Genomic DNA, 20,032 nt, shown 5'->3' on the forward strand with positions numbered 1-20,032 from the left:
TGATGATGATGATGATTTCTCCTGACTTGTGTACAGAGTTTTGGTTGCTGTCCTCAAACTCTGAATGTTTCCATTAGTCACATTTACTGCCTGTGTAAGTCAATCTGTTTGTGTGCTTATTTAGTTTAATTTCCCGCATGTGTACACAAGATAAAATCTTATCAGGGAAGAACTGCAAACGAGAGAACTGCAGAGCAACCAGTTAAAATGATGCCAAGGTTTGTTACTTTTGTGCCATTATGTGTGCTGACTACCTAGTTGGGTTGTTTTAATTGGATGCATCGCAGTTCATTTAACATCTAAGGTATTTACAACAGCAACATCTGTAGCTACATTCAGTCTCTGCAATCTGGCACAAATTAATTTTCATTGCAGACTGCAGTGTACATGTATTCTCTCAGGCATTAGCTATACAAATATACTATACGGTATTGCTTGGGTAGCTTAGCTATACAAGGTGTTTTATCTCACCAATATGCTTTTAGTATATTACAGGATATAACCTGGATGACACAAACTGTCTTATCAGATCATTCACCTCCTGTGGTCCTAAATCCTGTCTGTCTACTCTTTGTTAATTCCATAAGGAGGCTTTGGCTTGATTATACTGTATGTGTGAGTAGGAGAAGAGTACAGCCAAATGCCTTTTGAAATCTTAGTCACATCATTGCTGTTTGGATACTGAGAGTTGCAGGGGTGCAGATTGCAGAGCTGATATTCAGTAGTTTCAGATGAATCAAAAATACTCGGCCACATTCCAGAAACTCAGAAAAAAACTTTTCTCAGCAAGTCCTGCAAGCAGTTCAGGGAAGAAAAATAAATGTCAAAGGGTTCATTCAGGACCCTGATTATAAATGCTAGTTTTTTAACATCATCTAGAGCATTCAAATTCATTGGTTCAATCCATTTACTTTTGGGGTCTTGTAATCAAAAATGCTGTTGTCTTGCACATGGTGTGCATATGATTTTGGCTTGTGTTTTTTACCAATGAGGCCAACCACTTTAGTAATGAGGTGTTTCACCAGGGCAAAGATTGTTGCTGCATTCCTTGGAGACGTGAAAACACATACGAACTGATGAGTGACACACAGGCACATTTTGTTAGATGACCTTGAATTCAGCTCATGTGTTGCCCCTGACAAAACAGCCTTTGCTCTAATGAATACCCTGCAGTGGAACCCAGAGGAAACTTTTTAATGCTTCATTAGAGTTCTATTTGTTTAAAGCTTACCCTCCTGACAGTTACCAGTTTGCCATTACGGGGCCTCCACCCTGCTTCCAACATCCGGAGCCCATGATGTGAGAGCCAACTACTGTTAGAAGTGTATCACAGAATTGCTTTGTTTTGACAGCATGTCTGGGGCTGTGAAGAGATAAAGTTTAGATGTTGTTTACTGATAATGTAGTTTACATTAGATTTCTGTCTATTCTTTGTTACATGACCCACAGTTGGTGTGTTTCAAATGAGCTGATGGACTCATTTGAGATATTTGACAGAAGTGAAGTGTTTCACAATTTTCTTTGAAATGGCTTGTAGCTTCTTATGTATCTGTCTAACGACTCTTGACTCTTCTATAAGATATAAGATATCACTCTGAATTGTGTGCACTGTATTAAATTGTGCCATTATAATGACCTCAAGAGTAACCTTACTAATAACCTCTCACTCTATTGCCTTCTCATCATAACTCTCTCTAGATTGATAGATTATAAACATGGCTTTGTCATGACTTTCATGTGATCCAACAAGAAGCAGATGCATATTTAAGTTAAACACACAAGGTATACCCCAACTGATAAAGTTATACTGCAAAGCAACTAAACAAACAGAACACAGATAAGTACATTATCAAAAACCGGCACTTGTTTGAATCTGATACTGTGTTGAATCTGATAATGTGGGGAATGCAGGCTTTGTTTTGAAACCTCTTAGTCAGTGACACTATTGCTTTCTGCTGTGCTGCAGGTTTTGGGTGGACTTAATGCCTGCATATCAATTTGATTCTCTCTCCAGTATGATGTCAGAGCATATAGTTGTTTTTGCGCCAAGGCCAAATACATGGATCAGTGTCCAGATACAATATCCTGCTGACACACACGTGAGTTCACTTGGCCACCCACACGTGTGCTGATTTGCAATCCAGTCATACCTTTACACTGACTTGTAATTACATTCTTAAAAAGAAGCAATAATCTTTTGTATAAAATTTGTATTGTATATGATGTTATTATGGTCTGTAAAATATGTGAACTCGCTGTAGGTGACCAGGGAGAAAATTCTGGATAAATGGGACACACACATGAGAAGACTGAGAAATATGAATGCTGACTGAAATCTTTAAAATATCTTTTACTTTCAAATAAATGTACAACAGATTCAGGCCCTATCAGCCTTGGAACTGTTTATTATTGGAAACATGAGAAGCATTAGTCACAAATAAAAAAAAGAGGTAAAACAAAGGGGGGACTAAGGTTATTGGAACAGCCAAACACTTAGCCACTATATTACTGCTCTGTTAAAACATTAAGGTCAATGACCGTGGTGTTTTCGACACACACCCAGCACACTGATGTCGCTAATGTTTAGTAGAACCTTACAGATACAAATAGATGATTGATGTATAGAAATAATGTATAAACTTGACATAATGTTCAATATGTTCACTTTAGAATAAAGCAGCAAATGTTTTTTTTTCCTCATCTCTCTTTTCATTTACTTTTCTTTCATACTTTTCCCCATAGTTCTATTCAGTTGTTCAAACTTTCAATATGAGCAACTTTTTTTTTATTATAATGTCTGGTCACTTTGTTTCTGCAAATTTCTGTCAATGTGAATGTGCCCTTATTAGATCATTTTTTGTAGGTGTTTGCAGTCGACTAAGATGTAACTATTTTCCTAAGTACTCTTTGATTGAACTCACAGGTGATTCTAAAACCTTGTTTAGCCCCAAGTCTTAATTTGAACTGCCCCTAAAAAATAATAAACTTCGGTTTGCTATGTACTGCAACATCTCTGGCATCCTGCACTCCATTACATTGAAAACGCGTATTAAAATACAACCAAATGCAGTTTTGATATACACCAAATGGCAAACAGTAACAATAACATTTGATGATGACCTTTATGTTTAAAATGAATAGAAATATTTGATTAGAAAATAAGTCCAAATCTACAAAGCTGAACCCTAGGATGAGCTCATGTATTGATTTTTAATTTTTTTGTTTTTATTTCTTTTAGTATTTTATTAAATACAGACAAGGATAAAGATGCTCTTGATCAGTCTGAGGTAAATATTCTAATCTTGCATATGGGAGTAATAAACCTATCCTCGTTAATCGTCCCTCTCCGCACACATGCGCTGTATCCAGCTGTGGAATTGGAGAAGTGGGGCTACAGGGCGGAGAAAATTGGGAAAGGGAACTAAATAGAGAGGAAGGAGGTCCCACTTTTCGCCGAGCACGACATGGAGAGAAAGTGAGAGGTTTTGCTTTAAGTCTCCAAGCAGCTCCCCTACGAAGGCGCAGCGTTTTGCTGTCGGGATCGCGATTAACACAAAGCGAACAGAGCTGCTCTGTGTCAGGATCGAGGAGAGATTCAGGGGAAGTTTCAGAGGAAGCGAGACATTGCCGGGCGCTAGCGAGCGGAGGAGGTCTGGTTCGCGCAGGGAGAAAGCGGGGAAAACAGAGACGGCTCTGTTGCGCGGATTTTAATGAAATACAGCAGCTGTCGGACACACGCCTGCAACCTCTACTTACCCCGAGTTAGATGCGTTTGACTTTAAGATGCGGAGCGACCCCATACTGTTCGCCTCGAGGGGTGAGTGTCCTGTATCTCCATGAGTGGAATCATTGTTGCACGCTTTGAGACCTTAGATTAATATTACTGTTATCAGGGGTTTCATTTATGGCACGAAACAACAATGTATCTCTAAGTGAGTTGCAATATGAACAAACAAGCCGTAACGTTATATATTAGAAACATTTTTCATTCTGGGATATCCACGCGCTAACAAGTTCGTGAAAAAGTGAGTTGAATGTTAACATACTAATATACTCAGATAATACTAAATATTTCATATGAAAGACATTTTAAAGGCGACAGTACCGTTTAGAGCTGAGTTCATAACGTGAGTCAGATTTTCTCTGTTGAATCCTTCATCGCTTTTCTCTCAGGGCAGTTAAAGCCGTTGCCGTTTGAAAATGTGGAGGCGGTAAATTTAATGACGTTGCAAGGAAGTCATTGATTGCTGTTTGTTTGCTGTGTTTGTCAGTTTGTATTATAAAAGGTGTTATTTTTAAAGTGCTTGTAATTTTTTTATGGTCAGATTTGCATCAATTTTAACAAGTTCTTTTAAATTACATTTAAATATTTGTATATCACTCTGGTTTAATTAAATACTGTTTTAGGACGAATGATTCCAGTCACCCATAATAACCTTAGGGTGATACAGGTGCCCTGTTATCTTCTGTCACAGAAGTCTGCACTTTCAAAAACACAACTTGAGCTGGATAGGCAGGACGTCTGTGATTGGTTGGCTGGCTGGCAGCTGTGAGGTGTCAGGTATCCCGTACGTGCATCACAGCTTTGCACTCTGTTGGATATGACAGAGCCCTATTGTCCACAATGGTTTAACAGTATTTGAGCGCAGGGCGTATGTAAAGGGCCAAGTGTGGTTTTGCCATAGCATTGTTGAGTATTATTACAAGGCTCTGTGAAATGCTTTCTTCTGATTGTTGTCCAGTATATGGAAACACTGTCCATATCACTGTAGCAAAATAAATTCATTTAGGTTGATATCAGACCCCTCTGCTTTATTTCAGGCTCTTAATCACACGGTTAGGGTTTATTTTGTGTTGTATTATCCCTTACATATGTTACTCTATGGTGACACCAAAACACCATTCTTTATGTAAAGTTTTGGCACTAAACCATGTCAGCATAGTTCCAGATGTGACAATTTTCCTTTTGGATTTGAACTTTTCATCTCGTTCTGAGGCTCATGCTGAGCTGCACTGGTGGTTAATGTGTTTATTGGCATTTATGAACATGGCACAGTGTTGTTAGACCAGTCAGACATGGTACGAATTGGCACTCGATTACTGTGTGTGATGTGGGTATTGGTCTGCTAGCCTACTTGGCTTTATTTTAGGGGGTCTCCTCGCTGACAGTTTCCACGCTGATGACTTTTTAAAGGCTTACACGTGCCAGAAACCCCTAAAGCCCTTCCTTCCCTCCAAGTAGAGATGTCTAAACCAAAAAAGATGGGAGGGAAGAATAGAACTCTTTAACTTTGCCTTTCTTCATCTTTTCCATCCCCTCTGTCAACTGCTGCTCGGCTCCACTGTAGTCTTTTATCATATTTTTCAGTTTTTTTCCCTCTCTCAATTGCTACCATAAACATTCACTTCACGTTAATTGCTCTCTAGCCTCTGCATTGACCCTGAGGGGAGCGATTAGTGGGCCAGAGAGGTTAGTGTGTTTGCCTCTTTGACAAAACAGATGAAGAAAAATTTGGGAAACTCTAAGAGAAAGGAACTATAATTATTAAGTGGAGTGTATTGTTTTGGCCATAGGTTCAATAGTTGGTTCAATTACACCAGTGATTTAATTGTAATTGTTCAATATTCAATTATTATTCAATATGAAGATCAGTGGGATAATTTTTTTAATGTTTTGAATTCTCTCATTTTCTCTTTTTATTAAAAAAATACAGAAAAAACATCAACAATGTGAAATATTATTATGATTAGTATTTAAAATCTCTATATTTAGCCGTTTATTTGATTTGAAGCTCACAACATTTATTTTTATTATCAATGTTAAATAGAGTTGTGCTCTTTCATTCTATAAATCAATAAAAATACTGAACATTTAAATGGTAATGCACATTTTCTGCAAAAACCAGATGACATCTGGGACAAGTAGGTTGCCCCTTTTCATGACCTTTTTGATTTTCTGCTCAATTATATCACCAATTATTTGCATTTTTCCCCATAATAATATCTTAGATGATACATCATTATCCTGTATATGGTAAACTCATAAATATGCTTCAGCCCAAGTGCTGAAGTCATTGTTGGAAGGCAAATACACAAATTCTGGTGAGCATTCACAACTGCACACATAAAAAATGGATGCAACACTCTGTTCAGTTTCTCAGGCACCATGGAGTCTCCTCCACCCTCTAGAAAGATGATTCTTAAAGGTTTCTGTAACCAGTGGCCCCTTTCTCCCACCCCTCTGCCCACTGTGGTTTAGGAGTTAGCGCTCTGTAATTATACACACACACACACACACACACATACTCATAAACACACAAGTACGCATTCATGGACACATATTCTAAACCATCCTTTCATAATTGAAACCTCAGTATTTTCCTCATATGATCATTTGAACACATGGATAGTGCGCACATATAAGCAAAAACAGAAATGAATGTAATCATAAAACTGAGATATTCTCTTATTGATGATCCTGGTGCGTTTGATATATGTGATTACACAGATGCTGCTATTGAAGCCCATCATTAGTGGGACAGTGGAGCATCTGTTCAATATTTTCTTCTATCCTGTACTTTTCTACTATTTTCCAGGCATGTGTAGCCGAGTGGTGCTCTGGTGTGCCCTGGCCTGTGGCAGTGAGCGGTAACCATGATGAGGCCAAACCGTAAAGGAGCCTAATTTCACAAACCACAGACTAGTAGCTCCCTTATTCCCAGCTGCCAAAAGTTTTGTTACAGGCATCCAGTGACTCTCAGATCTTTGAGAGTTCTATACATATATGATTTTAGTTCCAGTGGGACAGAAATATGAACAGCTTGACAACTCATAGAAAAATCAATGTCTTAAGTCTCAATATGGTGGCTGTCTCTCTTTTAAATTTTTTAAGCCAGTTAGCTTATTGATAGAGTTTGTTTAATCTAAAACTCAGATGCGAGTCAATTACATAATGTGCATTTTTTGGTATGTATCTATCAATTTATTCAAAAATATCTTACAGTAAGAAAAAATAAACAGTACTGTACTATTGCACAGTTGTCAGAATGTTTTTTTTAGGTTGATCAGGTTGGCAATATCATTAAGATGTGTAAACGTGTATATTCAAAACATAATTATAAATCTTTTAAAAGATTTTAGGCAGATAGAAGATATTTAGAATAGATGCTTTTGCTTTATCTGTCCCTCCTTCCATCCATCTGTTCCTCCTCCAAACTGATCACTGTAAGACCGAATTGAAGCATTAAGAGCTTGTGTTGTATCTCAGTCATCACCAGCTCCACGCCTGGACCCTGTCAGCAGACATGAAAGAGGAGCAATGCACTGGATGAGAGGTCGGCCTCCTTCAGAAAAGGAGAACAGACTAGCAAGAGGTTCACGTTTATGTTCTTGGCTCTGTATTGAAATAGAAATGGAGTGAGAGAGATAAAAGAAGGCAGAAGCGTTTGGTGAAGGATGTGGGATGGTGGGTGCTCCACAGAAACTTGGCATAGGTTAGTGCCTGATTATATATATATGGTAGGTCAAAGATCATGTTTGAGCATGAGCATGTTTGAGATGGATTCGAATGGTTCATTAAAGAGAACTGCTTTAAGATCTGACGGAAGAGTTAGATAGGGTGAGAGCATAGAGAGAAAGGTACTCTGTAATCTACATGGATACACACACACACACACACACATTTCCATCTGAATTTCAAGGATGTTGTTGCTTCTCAGCACGGCCTGGGTGGTAGACCATAACCACATATACATAGACACCTACGCAAATGTACACACTTACTGCATCAGCACACAAATAATACCAGTTCTTGCATGCTGGCAGCATCACGATTGCTCTTGCAGACCACATCCCTCTATGTTATTGAATTTGGGTCGGAATAGTAGAATAATGTGATTTTTGTTCAGGAGAGACTGTAAGTGTTGTTTATTCTAAAAGTTCACTGGGTCAACTTGTCAAACTGGTCCTAGACAACCACCAAACCGAATACCATTCATTATTTCTCTCTGTCAACACTGAATTAAAATAAGCTTTGCTTGTTGAAATGCTTTTTGGCATGACATCAGCTTTTTTCAGGTTGTTTTGGCAGGTATATTGGTAAAACAAGACAAGAAGTTCTCTAATCTAATTTTGCTGACTTTAAAGCCTTTTTTGATTTTTTTTTTTTTGGGGGGTTAGTACGTCTTTGATTTGTCATTTCTCAGCTGAGGATGGGCTGTTTGGACGCATTGCCTGCTATCTTTCATCATTTAGCTTTGTTTACACTAGGGTTAGTCAATCGAGAGTATGTGAATGAAGAAGAATCAGAGTCGGGATGTGTGATCGTGGGTGGTTGTGATTGTTTAAAGTTTTCCCTTCTCTTTTCTTTCTCTTTTTCTCTCTCCCCTGACTTTGCCCCCAAGCATAGTTTGAAGGTGGTCCTCATTTTTGTGTGGCACTTGGTGCTCTTTATTACAACGATTTGGTTTGCTTGGTTGGTTTTTAAAGTGTATTTCCTTTCATGTTGTTTGGCCACCATCACTGAAAGTGCTTCATTAGCTTTATTCACTCTGACATGTGCAAGCTGTTGGACAGGGAATTATAGAGGAACAACTGGAAATGGTATACGCTTATTGGTTTTTTCATCATAAACAGCAATATGAGATCTAAGATCCATCAGAACAGTTGAAGTTCCTTAAAATATTTGGTTACATTTTCTGTGGTTATTACACATCTGTTTGTGTGTGTGTAATTTGAATCCCACATTAATTTCAGGTGAAATATACAGTATGTATGATTCCAGAAATATTAAAAGGTTTTTTGGAAATTGAATTATAATGCTTGTTGATTGCTAGACTGTTCCTGCACAATATATGTATATTTTCTCTTATAATTTTTTGCTTAATTTATAACTGAAATAAAAATTTTGAAATTTCTACTAAAACATTGCTACAGTGTACAGTAGAATGCATGTGTATTTATAAGATCATTGCGACAAGCAATTTTGGACATAAATCTTTATGAAAGGTGTTTAAATGAGTATTTTAGTATGCAGTCCTATTGAAGTGTGATATTTGTATTAGAGACAGCATAACTGAGGAGCATTTCAAACGCAAACAAGGAAATGTCTATTCAGTTAGACATGAGAACATGTGATTTGAATTATCTAGCAAATCAACAAGACTCCACTGATTAAATTAGATGTCCTTTATATAAAGGCACCCTAATGTCTTCCTAAATCAATCAGTGCTCAGCCAATCAGTTTAACTATGACGCAAAGGGAAAGTTTTTGTAGTGACCGTCTTGTGTCACTAAAGCAAGAATGGACACAAACCACTCCAACTTTACATTTGTGTGATATTTATCACTAAGGACTGCAGTCTGAGGGACAAAAACTTGCATTCAAATGAACTATAGCCAACCTGGAAAAGACTGGCTCATGTCCAGGAGTAAGTGTAAGTGTCTTTGTTAAAATCTAGACCAGCAATCATACAGTGACACACTCAATTTGCTATGCACACTTCATTTCATAGCACATGCTAATCAATGAGCTCTATTCTCTGTTTTACGTCAAGAAACTGTCCCTACAGCAGCCGTCAACCCCCCTCTCTAACCCTTCAGTCTTATGTAAACCTTCAGCTATGTGTTTGTATGGGCCTGAGCCCATTGTAATGCCGTTTTATAGACCTCTGATTTTCCAGGGCTGCAATTCACATTTGATAGCCTTTGATATTCCTCAGGTGCCGAGCCAACAGATACCCATAATTCACTGCTTTTTCAGATGCCAGCCAACATATCAGTGCAGAAAAGCACATGGCACATCTTTACAGTGGCAATATGAAAAAATCAACAAAGCGCAATATTTGCAGAAACAAACTTGGTAGTTTGTCTTTTAAAGCTTCTATTATGCTTATTGAAATTCGTAATGTATGTGTTTTTCAGCGATGGAGGAGTTGTTGGCAGAGTTGCGGGTCTTTCTGGAGTTGTTGGACAGAGAGTATTTAACTGCTGGAGTGAGAGAGAAGAAACAGCAAATATTAAACATCCTGCACAGAGTTCTTGCGACTAGAGGTGAGTCCAAAGCCCCTTTGGCTACTCATTTAACCTTTGACCTCAGCTGTTGTCAACTATTCACACTGCACTGTAACTCATGTCTCCTTAAAATATGCAATAATTTAGCTTTTTTTTCAGTGATGTGAATGTTTTTTACTCTCTCAGAGCCTTCATGTAAGACAGAGATACACACTTCTCTCCCGGCCCCTCCTCAGATGCCCTTACCAGAGATTCCTCACCCCTGGATGGTAAGATGTGTATATTATTAAATGTGTATATTTTAAAATGGAGCTCCAGTTAATACATAGAGCCGTATTGCATAGCTTGTTCGTAATCTATGTCTCTGTATATTAACTGGCACTCCATTTGAAAATAGGTGATGGAAATTTACCCCTAATCAAAGAAACGGCTTTACTGACGAGATGTGCATGAATATATCGATCAATATATTTCGCCCAGCCCTACTGTTGATTATTCGATATATTTCCCAGCCCTACTAAACTAAAGGTCGACAAGGAAAACTTTGGTTTCTTTACAGTGAGTTTAGTGAGTTCCTTGCAGTTTAGAAACAAAAATAGTGTTGTCCTATATTTGGAAGTTATGTTGTCTGAACCCTCAATGCCACTGGCTGGTGGTTTGATGGTCTCTTTTTGTGAAGTGTTCAATGTTTTTATGAGCTCTGTAAAACAGCAGCAGGAAGTGTTCACATCAGTTTGCTTTCTGTCACATCACCTCATAGTCGCCGACACACGACCCTGATGTGGTCTCGTCCGTCACACATGAAACACATTATGCCATTATGTGCTCTCATGTGTGTGACACTTAGAGCAACAATCATCTTTGTTCGAGGGCAGCAGCAGATGCTTGTGATAAATAGCAGGTGTTCATGGGTCATGGTTGGTCATTCTCAAGCACACACATCCCAGCACCTTGTTTTACAGTCCACCCTTTACGCACTCAGCACTTTACAGTATAATTAGAAACATCCTTTCCTACCTCAGCCATCCGTGCATAACCCCAGTGTGTGAGTGTGAGGGGGCGACTGTTCTCATTCCCGGAAGGCATGAGAGGGCAGGGATTTGTGGGATAGACTGTGTGAGATGAGAGGAGAGAAATATCCGTTTACTACAATCCAAGGTCCGACCTGTGCCTGTGCAAATCCTGCCAGAGGGAAGGCAAACACAAAGTTTCTTTTCCATTGCACTGTTTAGTTTTTCTTATTCCTGCTCTCCATCAACCACACCCTCTACTCCATCCTCTTCTGTTTCTCTCTTACTCTCTCTCTCCCCAGCTATGTGATGATTTAGTATTGCGTCAGTGAGCCAGGTTTATAAACTGACTCCTTGTCATATTCCTGCCAGACCGAACTCTGCATGTTCAGTGTGTGTGTGTGTGTAAAGCTTTCTGTGGCCCCTGTGAGTGGTCAAAACCACAGAAGGAGAGATTGAAGAAAAAAGACCGAAGCTGGGCATGTGGGTGGTGAGATAGGGCCGTGGACAGGACAACAGACGCCACAGTATGCAAGGGGAAGAATCGCGTCTGGAGACTTTCTGTGCTTGTGTGTGTGTTTGTGTTGAATTGAACTCTGTGGCTTTGGGTTTCTGAGCGTTTGGCAGCAAATTCACTGCAAATCTTCCTTGTTCATGTACTATAATGAACCCAGGGGAGGAATTTTTGACTTTCCGTTGATGCATAGCTTTCTAAGCGCTAATTTAGTTCTTTCAAGCAATAGTGACTATTACTTAGAGACAAGTGAAGGTTATGCTTACTGCACATGCATGTACAGTTTTGTCTGTGACCTTTCAATAGCCCTTGTAAGAGTTACAGCAATATTCAATAAAGACATTTTTTTCCCAATACGTCATACAATTAAAAACACACTATACATGAACGTGATACAAAAAAAGTTTAAACCCACATGAATTCTCTAACAGAAACAATACATTAGCATAACACAATAGAAACAGGCTGCAACACAATGAAATTAGCACAAAATAATGGAAACAAGCCACAACACAATAAAATTAGTACAACACAATAGAAACAAGCTGTAACACAATGAAATTTCACAAAAAAATAATGAAAACAAGCTACAACACAATGAAATTATCACAAAAATAATGGAAACAAGTTGCAACACAATGAAATTAGTACAACATAGTGGTAACAAGCAGCAACAAGACGGAAACAAGCCACAACTATTAGTATAATGCAACAAAATTAGTCCTATCCATTGTGTTGTGAAAATCTGTTGAGTTGTACTGTAGTTATCTCCTTCAAGTGGTACAGCATAAAAGACATATGTTTTATGCCTTCTTACATCAGCAGTGCAGAAAGTACATTTATTGTTAGTTAAGATGGGGCCCCTAGTTAGTGCTTTGGTCTTGAATGTAACCTAGCACTTTTTAGGTGGTTTAATCAAGGCAGTATTGTTATCTTCTCTTTAAGTTAGCGTGTCAAAAAAAAAAAAACAGCCCAAGGCTTCCCCTAGTGTGAATCTTAAATGCTGTAACAGGGCATGTTCTTCTTTCCAAAACAAGCTAGACAAAATGAAACAGAACCCCATCTTGCGTGTCAAAAAACACACCTCAACCTTAAAAACCTGGTGCTTAGAAGCAGAAATAACTAGATGAGATGCAACCTTCCATCCCAGCGTGCACAGTGAGCTCAAAGACAACACTGCCATGTATCAATAAACATTTGTGGATTGTGTCGTGAAGGGGGTAAGACCCTGGTACACTTTCTTCAGGCACCGAATTACATCCTGCCGTTTGTAGCTAAGCAGAAAGAGAGCATGTGTAAGAGAATATGGGGAAGCCATAGCAGACTCCGCTGGGACAATGATGACTTCCATCTGTGTTGATGTTGGCTTCTGCTCCTCCCCACCAGCATCCCCCAACTGCACCCCAACACACAATGTCACATTAATGAACACAGACGTAGACAAACTCATTATCTGTCTGCTAACCCCCAAAAGGGAGTCTGTTTAAAAAAAAAAAAAAAAAAACTCCCCTTTTTAAGGCCATTTTTAGCTCATGTTTTCCCTCCGTATCTCGTTCTCACTGAATCTACCGAAGTTAAATTTCGTTTATTTAATGTACCAGTGACTTTTTTTCATTATAAGAGTCTTATCAAAAAATTGGGTGCTTTTGGATCTCTGTTTGTTCTTTCTAGGCCCACAGTGGCAGATGATGGAAATCCCAAGATGCAGTTGTGCTAAAGAAAAGGGCTCTACTGTAACCCCCCCTTTTTAAGGAGGGTTAACCGCAGTCTGGAATGCAATGATCTAATCCCTCATTGTGTCATGGACAAAAGGAGGAAAATGAATTATGATTCATGCACAACAATGCATTTTGTCCGTTGCCATAGAAATACCAATACAGATGGTGATTTCTACCACTCCGAACATCTTTTATAGGTTATAGCAAGTGACAGTTTATATAGTCACTTCATTCGGGAAAATGAGCTTTCAGTTATTCAGCTGTTTTTTGTGTGGGACTGCTGGAAAATTTCTGCAAAGAACCGTTCGTGAACGAAAAGATTTTCTGAAACACATGGAAAACTATTTGTGGAGACAAAAACACAAAACTCTGCTGAGTTGGTCAAGTTGTTGTGCATGAATAGTGTTCAGATGTATATTGCATATCAAGGCAGTCAGACAAGGAAATGTAAAGGTTAAATGATTGAATTATTGTCAGATTGAGTGCATTTTCCTGGCTACCCTGCATAGCAGTCCCAATACAATAGACCCAGACAGGCCCAGGCGTCTGTTAACACTCACACTTATCACGGACCACATAATAACTCTATACACTATGTTATGAGGTGAAATGGTCTGGAAAGGAAGTGTGAAATGAAGTTTGAAGCTCATTTTTGAAATCTAGGTCAAGTACGTACCTTTATACATAAGCACAGATATATTGATGGACTAGAATAGGTGGAAGTGCACTTTTTTCTGTAGGTGCAGATATGCTTCATACAGATTTTTAGCTCAGACCAGAGGTGGAACTATGCCTAAAAATACTTGAGCGGCTCTGGTATGGAACGCTGCTTCAGCAAGACTTTTCACACTGCAGTTTTTGCCTGGAATTCTGTCCTCCCTCCGGGCTTAGATGCCCTGATGAACCGAAACCATAACAGGCAGTAACACAGCCATCTTCTGTGTTTAACTAAGCAGTTTATGGCTTGATGGGACGGAAGGAACTGATAAATGGTGCTTCTGTATTCAGTGAACTTTTAGACTGGAAATGATAACCATAAAGAAAAAAAAAAACTGATCTTTGCCCTTTTGGTTTTTCATATTTCATAGTTTTTTCCCCCCACTTTTTTGACAAAGTACACTGCTGCTCAAATGTTAAGATTTTTTTAAATGTTTTTTTTTAAATATATATAATTTTTTTATGTTCATTAGGGATTCATTAAGCTGATTTTTATTAATTTATTATTATTAGACTCTAAATTTTCTAATTTCTGTTTAAATATCTTTTAAAATGTAATTTCTTTATGTAATGGCAAAGCTGACATTTCAGCAACCATTATTACAGTCTTCTTTTATCACGTTAATCATTCAGTGCATTTTGTGCTCAAGAAATGTTTTTTTAATTTATCAGTGTTAAAATCTTGTGCTGCTTAAGATTTTAATATTTTCACAATATTTTTGTTAAACATTTTTAGGATTCTTTTGACTGTTTAAAAGTCTTTTTAACATTTTAAATGACTTTACTGTCACTTTTTATGCATTTAATGGGTCCTTGCTAAAGAAAATTGACAATCATGAATCATGACAACTCCCAGAAGAATGTGTTTGGTCTTTTTGTGGAATAGATGTGCTATGCTGCTGAATTACTACTGATATTAGAAATTGCTACTTCCAGTACATAAGCAGATGCAGTGTTATGAGTATTTAATACATACTGCTGCTGCACAAATAGCGTATATAAAAACCCGTAGCAGATATATACAGGTGGAGCTGGGAAGGGGGCGAAGGTTTCAGAATAAATCTTAAAGCATGCTACGAAATGCTCTAGCGAGCACTAACCAACCGTTTAAATGTAAAGCAGTTAGCTGATTGGTTGTTGCTGCATACGCAGCCAATCAGCTTCTGTCAAGTAGTTTTAAAGCTTTCAGTTTTCAGTAGTGACCCATGAGTCTATGCCATCTAGAGTTCTTGACAGAACTTGGCATTAATTTCAACCAAAAAAAATAAAAAAAGAAAGGAACGGCCAGATCTTGTATTAAACATACTTTTATTGTATGTTCACTCTGAACTCCCCACAAACAGTGTAGGGGGGAATTTTGCATGTTCTGGTCTTCATTATATCTAAAGCCAAGTTGTAATAACTAGCACTGAGATAAAGTATTGTCCTCTACCTCAAACGTCAAACACACCCTTCTCTCATTGTGCCAGGAGGTCACACTAAAATATTATAATTTATATTGTAGTTTAGATTACACATGTGAACAAAAAACCCAGAGTACAGAATAAATACTGAGTTCAGCCCAACACACAACCAATTTGATGTATTCGTTGCCAATATACTATGAGCAAATTTAGGCCATGCTGTTCTTGCCAACATCAATAGTCTACAAAAAACATTAAAGTGTGATATTTCTTGGTAATATCTGAACATAGAGTTAAGCATTTAGCACATACCGCCCATTTTAACTTTCCTCCTACAGTATATTTCCATGTCGTCTTGCAGTGTTTTTAATGTAAATAGTCGGTCATGTTCTGTGTTACTATTGTACCATATTGTGATAAAGTGTGCCAGGTGGCAGCTGTGATCATTGGTCCTTTGGTCTCTTGAAAATGTGTTGTAATTCCCCCCACCTGAAAAGCACTGGAAAATAACTGCTTTCTGTGAACAGAAATGAAAGAAAAAGAAATAAAGACAGACTTTCCATGGGTTAGAGGGGGAAAAAAAGGAAAATGAAAAGCGTTTATATGAGTTTGTCATCAACCATAATTGTTTGCATGCAGCCTGGGAAATGAGGGAGACTCTGGAGGGCCTGTGTTGTCATGACAACACCAGGTTGTCACATGTGCTGCCAGGGGGCCCAAGCAACCCAAATCAGGCCCAAATCAGACGGTCTTAAACACATTGTAACTCACACATGCACGCTCATTTGCGCTCATATACACACAAGCTTTCTTTCTCGTTTTCTCTCTTTCAAACAATCCCACTCACACACTAATGAGGTTCTGTAGTGTGTGCATTGAATATAGACACCAGGGGCCTTGTGTAAAACAAAAACTTTATATTTCATCATTAAGTATGTGTATGCACACAAGTTTTTGGACTTTTTAACCCTTGTAACTTTAAACTTATGAATGGAAATATTTAGATTTTTAGATTTTCTTGATTTAAATTTGTTTTCCTCAGCATTTTTTATGGTAAAACTTTAGTATAGAGACCAATTCTCACTGTATTAATTAGATGTTTATTAGCATGCATATTACTAGCGTATTGGCTGTTTATTAGAACATATTCTGCATGACCATATTGTACATCCTTAATCATAACAAATACCTGAACTTAACAACTGCCTTAATATATAATTAGATCTTAAAGGATTAGTTCACTTCCAGAAAATGTAATAATAATTTACTCACCCCCATGTTGTCCAAGCTGTTTCTTTTTTCAAATTAAAGTGTTTGAGGAAAACATTTTAGGATTTTTCTCCATATATTGGAAGTCATTAATGTCCAATGGGTTGGAGATGCACATTATAGAACTTGACAAGCATTTGTGGTAAAATGGTCAATCGTTTGGAAGAAAATGGAAGATATTTCCTTGCCTGGGATTGTATAGAGCCCTTTAAAAACGGCAGTTTGGACCTTCAACCAGTAGGCTCTCATTAAAGTTGACTATATGGGGAAAATTATAAAATGTTTTCCTCAAAAACTTTTCTTTGGGTTTGAACTTAAGAAAACATGAACATCTTGTATGACATAGTGGTCAGTAAATTGTCAGTGATATTTCTTTTTAAAATTCAGGAAGTAAACTACTCATTTAAAATTAAGTGTGACCATTTTTTCCTCAGACCTATATAATTATTTACATTTATAAGATTTTTCCTGCTTTATGTGCCATCTTGAATGGATTTTTTTCCATTGACCTCATTCTACTGCTTTCTAGGATTGGCTTCTCTGCTAAGGATAGATGCAATGCTACCCTGCCCTAGCAATTTAGTCAAATGAAAGTATCTTAGAAGGCAGTATAATTATGCCGCCTACCTTTGGGTACAGTCTTGGCATCAGGAGAATGTCTATAGTGGCGTAAAATTCTCCCTGCGGAGGAAGCACGCTAAATTTTGGAACTGAATCTTTATTGCAGCAAGCTAAATGAGTGATAGACTGTTAGGTATTACCTTTATTTATTACAGTTGTTTTTGTTTAAACACAGATGGAGAAATCTGGCCAAACGACTTGCGTTAGGTAAGGTGCCCACACTTCTAATGGTCTGCCTCCAGATGGGAATAAAGAATAGCAAACAGCCCTGAACTCTTTTTCCAGAACAGATTCTCATCTTTCTAATCTGTAGGTCTCTCTGCTCTAGTTTCCTATTTTTAATTTGTTTGTGTTGTACTTTCACTTTTTCTTTGTTTTCTTTCTTCTACTCATCATGACCAATGCTCTTTTACCATAAAACTGTTTTTCTGACAGCTTTGTTTGTTAACATTCTCTTTTGGCTCTTGCCACAGATGTTGATATATACACCCTCGGATGGTTCGTATTGGCCTCACTATGATGTTAGAGATGTTAGATGAACATCTGACCTCAAAGATGGACTTCAGATAAGATGGATAAAACCTCAGATGTTTTGAAAATGTTAGCTTTTGAGGTTTCACAACTGTAGACATTTATTGGAGCCTGTGAAGCTGATACTTTTGACCTCACATTTCTAGGGAATGCAGAAACAAACACTCTCATCTAGGAGGCTGTATGATTGAGCTGACCACTTTCTCTCTCCTTCTCTTTCCTTCCATCCCAAAGCCTCCAGACAATGGGCCTCCCCCCTTGCCAAGCTCCTCTCTTCCTGAAGGTTATTATGAGGAAGCCGTTCCGCTGGGCCCTGGGAAAGCACCAGAGTACATCACCTCTAGTAAGGACAGTTTTTAACATCAAACTATAAAAACGTTATACATTTTAGAACTATAACAGTAACATTCCCAACTGTGTTCTTAGATTATGACTCGGATGCCATGAGCAGTTCATATGAGTCATATGATGAGGAAGAGGAGGATGGGAAGGGGCAGAAGATGCGTCACCAGTGGCCGTCTGAGGAGGCATCCATGGATCTGGTGAAAGATGCACGTATCTGTGCGTTCCTGTTACGAAAGAAACGCTTTGGACAATGGACCAAACTGCTCTGTGTCATAAAGGACAACAAATTGTTGGTGAGCACACACACATTCACAGCGATGGACACCCATATTAGAGGGAAATGGGGAAGATGTGCCACTTTTTCCATTTTTTTAATCCAGGAGAAATTAGATAAAGACAGCTAATTATATTTCAGAAAGTTTCGTGTCAGCTGATAACAGGCTATAGAAATATAATAACTTCTCAATCTGAAGTAATTCAGGGACAATTTGCTAATTTCTTAAAATTGTTTTAATTAATTAAGGTCTTTAGGCGTATTCGTAGGTCTTTTTTTATAAATGAATTATTATTCAGATTATTTTATGCAGTGAAAAGACATTTAAACAATTTGTAATAGCATTTTCATGTATATTCGTATATTTGGAGGCAAAGCCTACTTCGAGTACAGCATGTAACATTTAATTCTGAAAAGTTTTGATTTGAAGTAATTATACATATATGTTATTTGCCATGCTTTTTTTTGTTTTGTTTCACATAAAAATGCATTTTTGTGTATTTCATAATCACAGGAAGCTGTATATGATTTGCCTTAATATATGGTCAAAAATTTGAAAATTTTACACAGTTTGCATATTTATCAGTGTAACTCAGTTTACCTACTGGCACATCTTACACCACTCTCCCACTGGCTCTAAGCAATTCTGCATGGTTTTACTCGGCTTATGTTGTAGTGTGTAAACAAAACGATTTCAGAGGAAAATATTTATAAACTAAATAGCCTCTTTAATGTGTCTCGCTTTCTCTAAGTGCTACAAGTCCTCCAAAGACCAGACTCCACAGATGGAGCTTCTTCTGTCTGGCTGCAGTATCACACACATTCCCAAAGACGGCAAGAAAAAGAAGCATGAACTGAAGATTGTCCATCAGGGAGCTGATGCTTTGGTGCTTGCTGTACAGAGCAAAGAACAGGCCGAAGAGTGGCTAAAGGTAATCAGACAGCTCAAAAAGTGTAGGAATGTGATTAATTCTGAAAAATCTAGAAACCAGCTGTCATACAGTACATTTTTTCTGGTGAACTACGCAAATAAGCTTTTGTTTTCATCATAGGAGTTAAACAAACCAGTAGCATTCCTCAGGTCCAGCTGTTCAGTGTTTGTGTTCAGTTGGGTGTGTTGGGTTAAAAGCAGGTTACTCAACACAGAACTATACATACTAGTCCATCTTAGTTCAATATATTTAAATATTTTATACCCACCCGCAGTTCTTTTCACCACCATGTGCAAGTCTCGTGTGAGCCTAAACTCTAAAAGGCGTTTTCTGGTTAAAGTTCAAAGGATTTTAATCTTAATGACTCTGAAGATTGCGCTTGTTGATAACTTATTACTTTGATAGTCTTTTTTTATATCTATTTAAAGCTGTTTTCCTCCATATCTGGTTCTCGTAAACATTGTGGAAAGTTAAGGTCTCTGGGCTCTCGTGTGATGGACCTGCAAGTTTATAATCTGAAAGCAACTTATACTGCACAAAAATCATCAAAACCAGCTGCAGTCAATGGACGATTGATGAAAATAGCACTTCACTCATTGCTGGCCATCACTCCTCTGGTGGCACTGTTTATAAAGACATCACTCGTTGCAACAGTCTCATTTATAAAGACATAAAAAATTAGATTTT

The 20,032-nt window shown here is 37.9% G+C and overlaps 1 protein-coding gene across 3 annotated transcripts in view; it reads left to right on the plus strand.

The window, feature by feature from the left end:
- The window catches only part of afap1 (actin filament associated protein 1), a 40,694-nt gene that overhangs the window by 9,271 nt on the left and 11,391 nt on the right, over positions 1 to 20,032 (plus strand). The window contains exons 1-6 of one of the 3 annotated variants that reach the window (XM_043229449.1): positions 3,389 to 3,817; positions 9,922 to 10,050; positions 10,198 to 10,280; positions 18,029 to 18,137; positions 18,221 to 18,432; positions 19,166 to 19,345. In XM_043229449.1, coding sequence (XP_043085384.1) covers positions 3,784 to 3,817; positions 9,922 to 10,050; positions 10,198 to 10,280; positions 18,029 to 18,137; positions 18,221 to 18,432; positions 19,166 to 19,345 — 747 coding nt within the window. In that variant the 5' untranslated portion in view covers positions 3,389 to 3,783. Of the gene's footprint in view, positions 1 to 3,388; positions 3,818 to 9,921; positions 10,051 to 10,197; positions 10,281 to 18,028; positions 18,138 to 18,220; positions 18,433 to 19,165; positions 19,346 to 20,032 lie in introns of those variants that run through there. The other 2 variants (XM_043229451.1, XM_043229450.1) reach the window with 2 other exon arrangements.

The sequence above is a fragment of the Puntigrus tetrazona genome, unplaced genomic scaffold (genome assembly GCF_018831695.1).
Source record: "Puntigrus tetrazona isolate hp1 unplaced genomic scaffold, ASM1883169v1 S000000005, whole genome shotgun sequence".
In the NCBI taxonomy this organism is placed as follows: domain Eukaryota; kingdom Metazoa; phylum Chordata; class Actinopteri; order Cypriniformes; family Cyprinidae; genus Puntigrus; species Puntigrus tetrazona.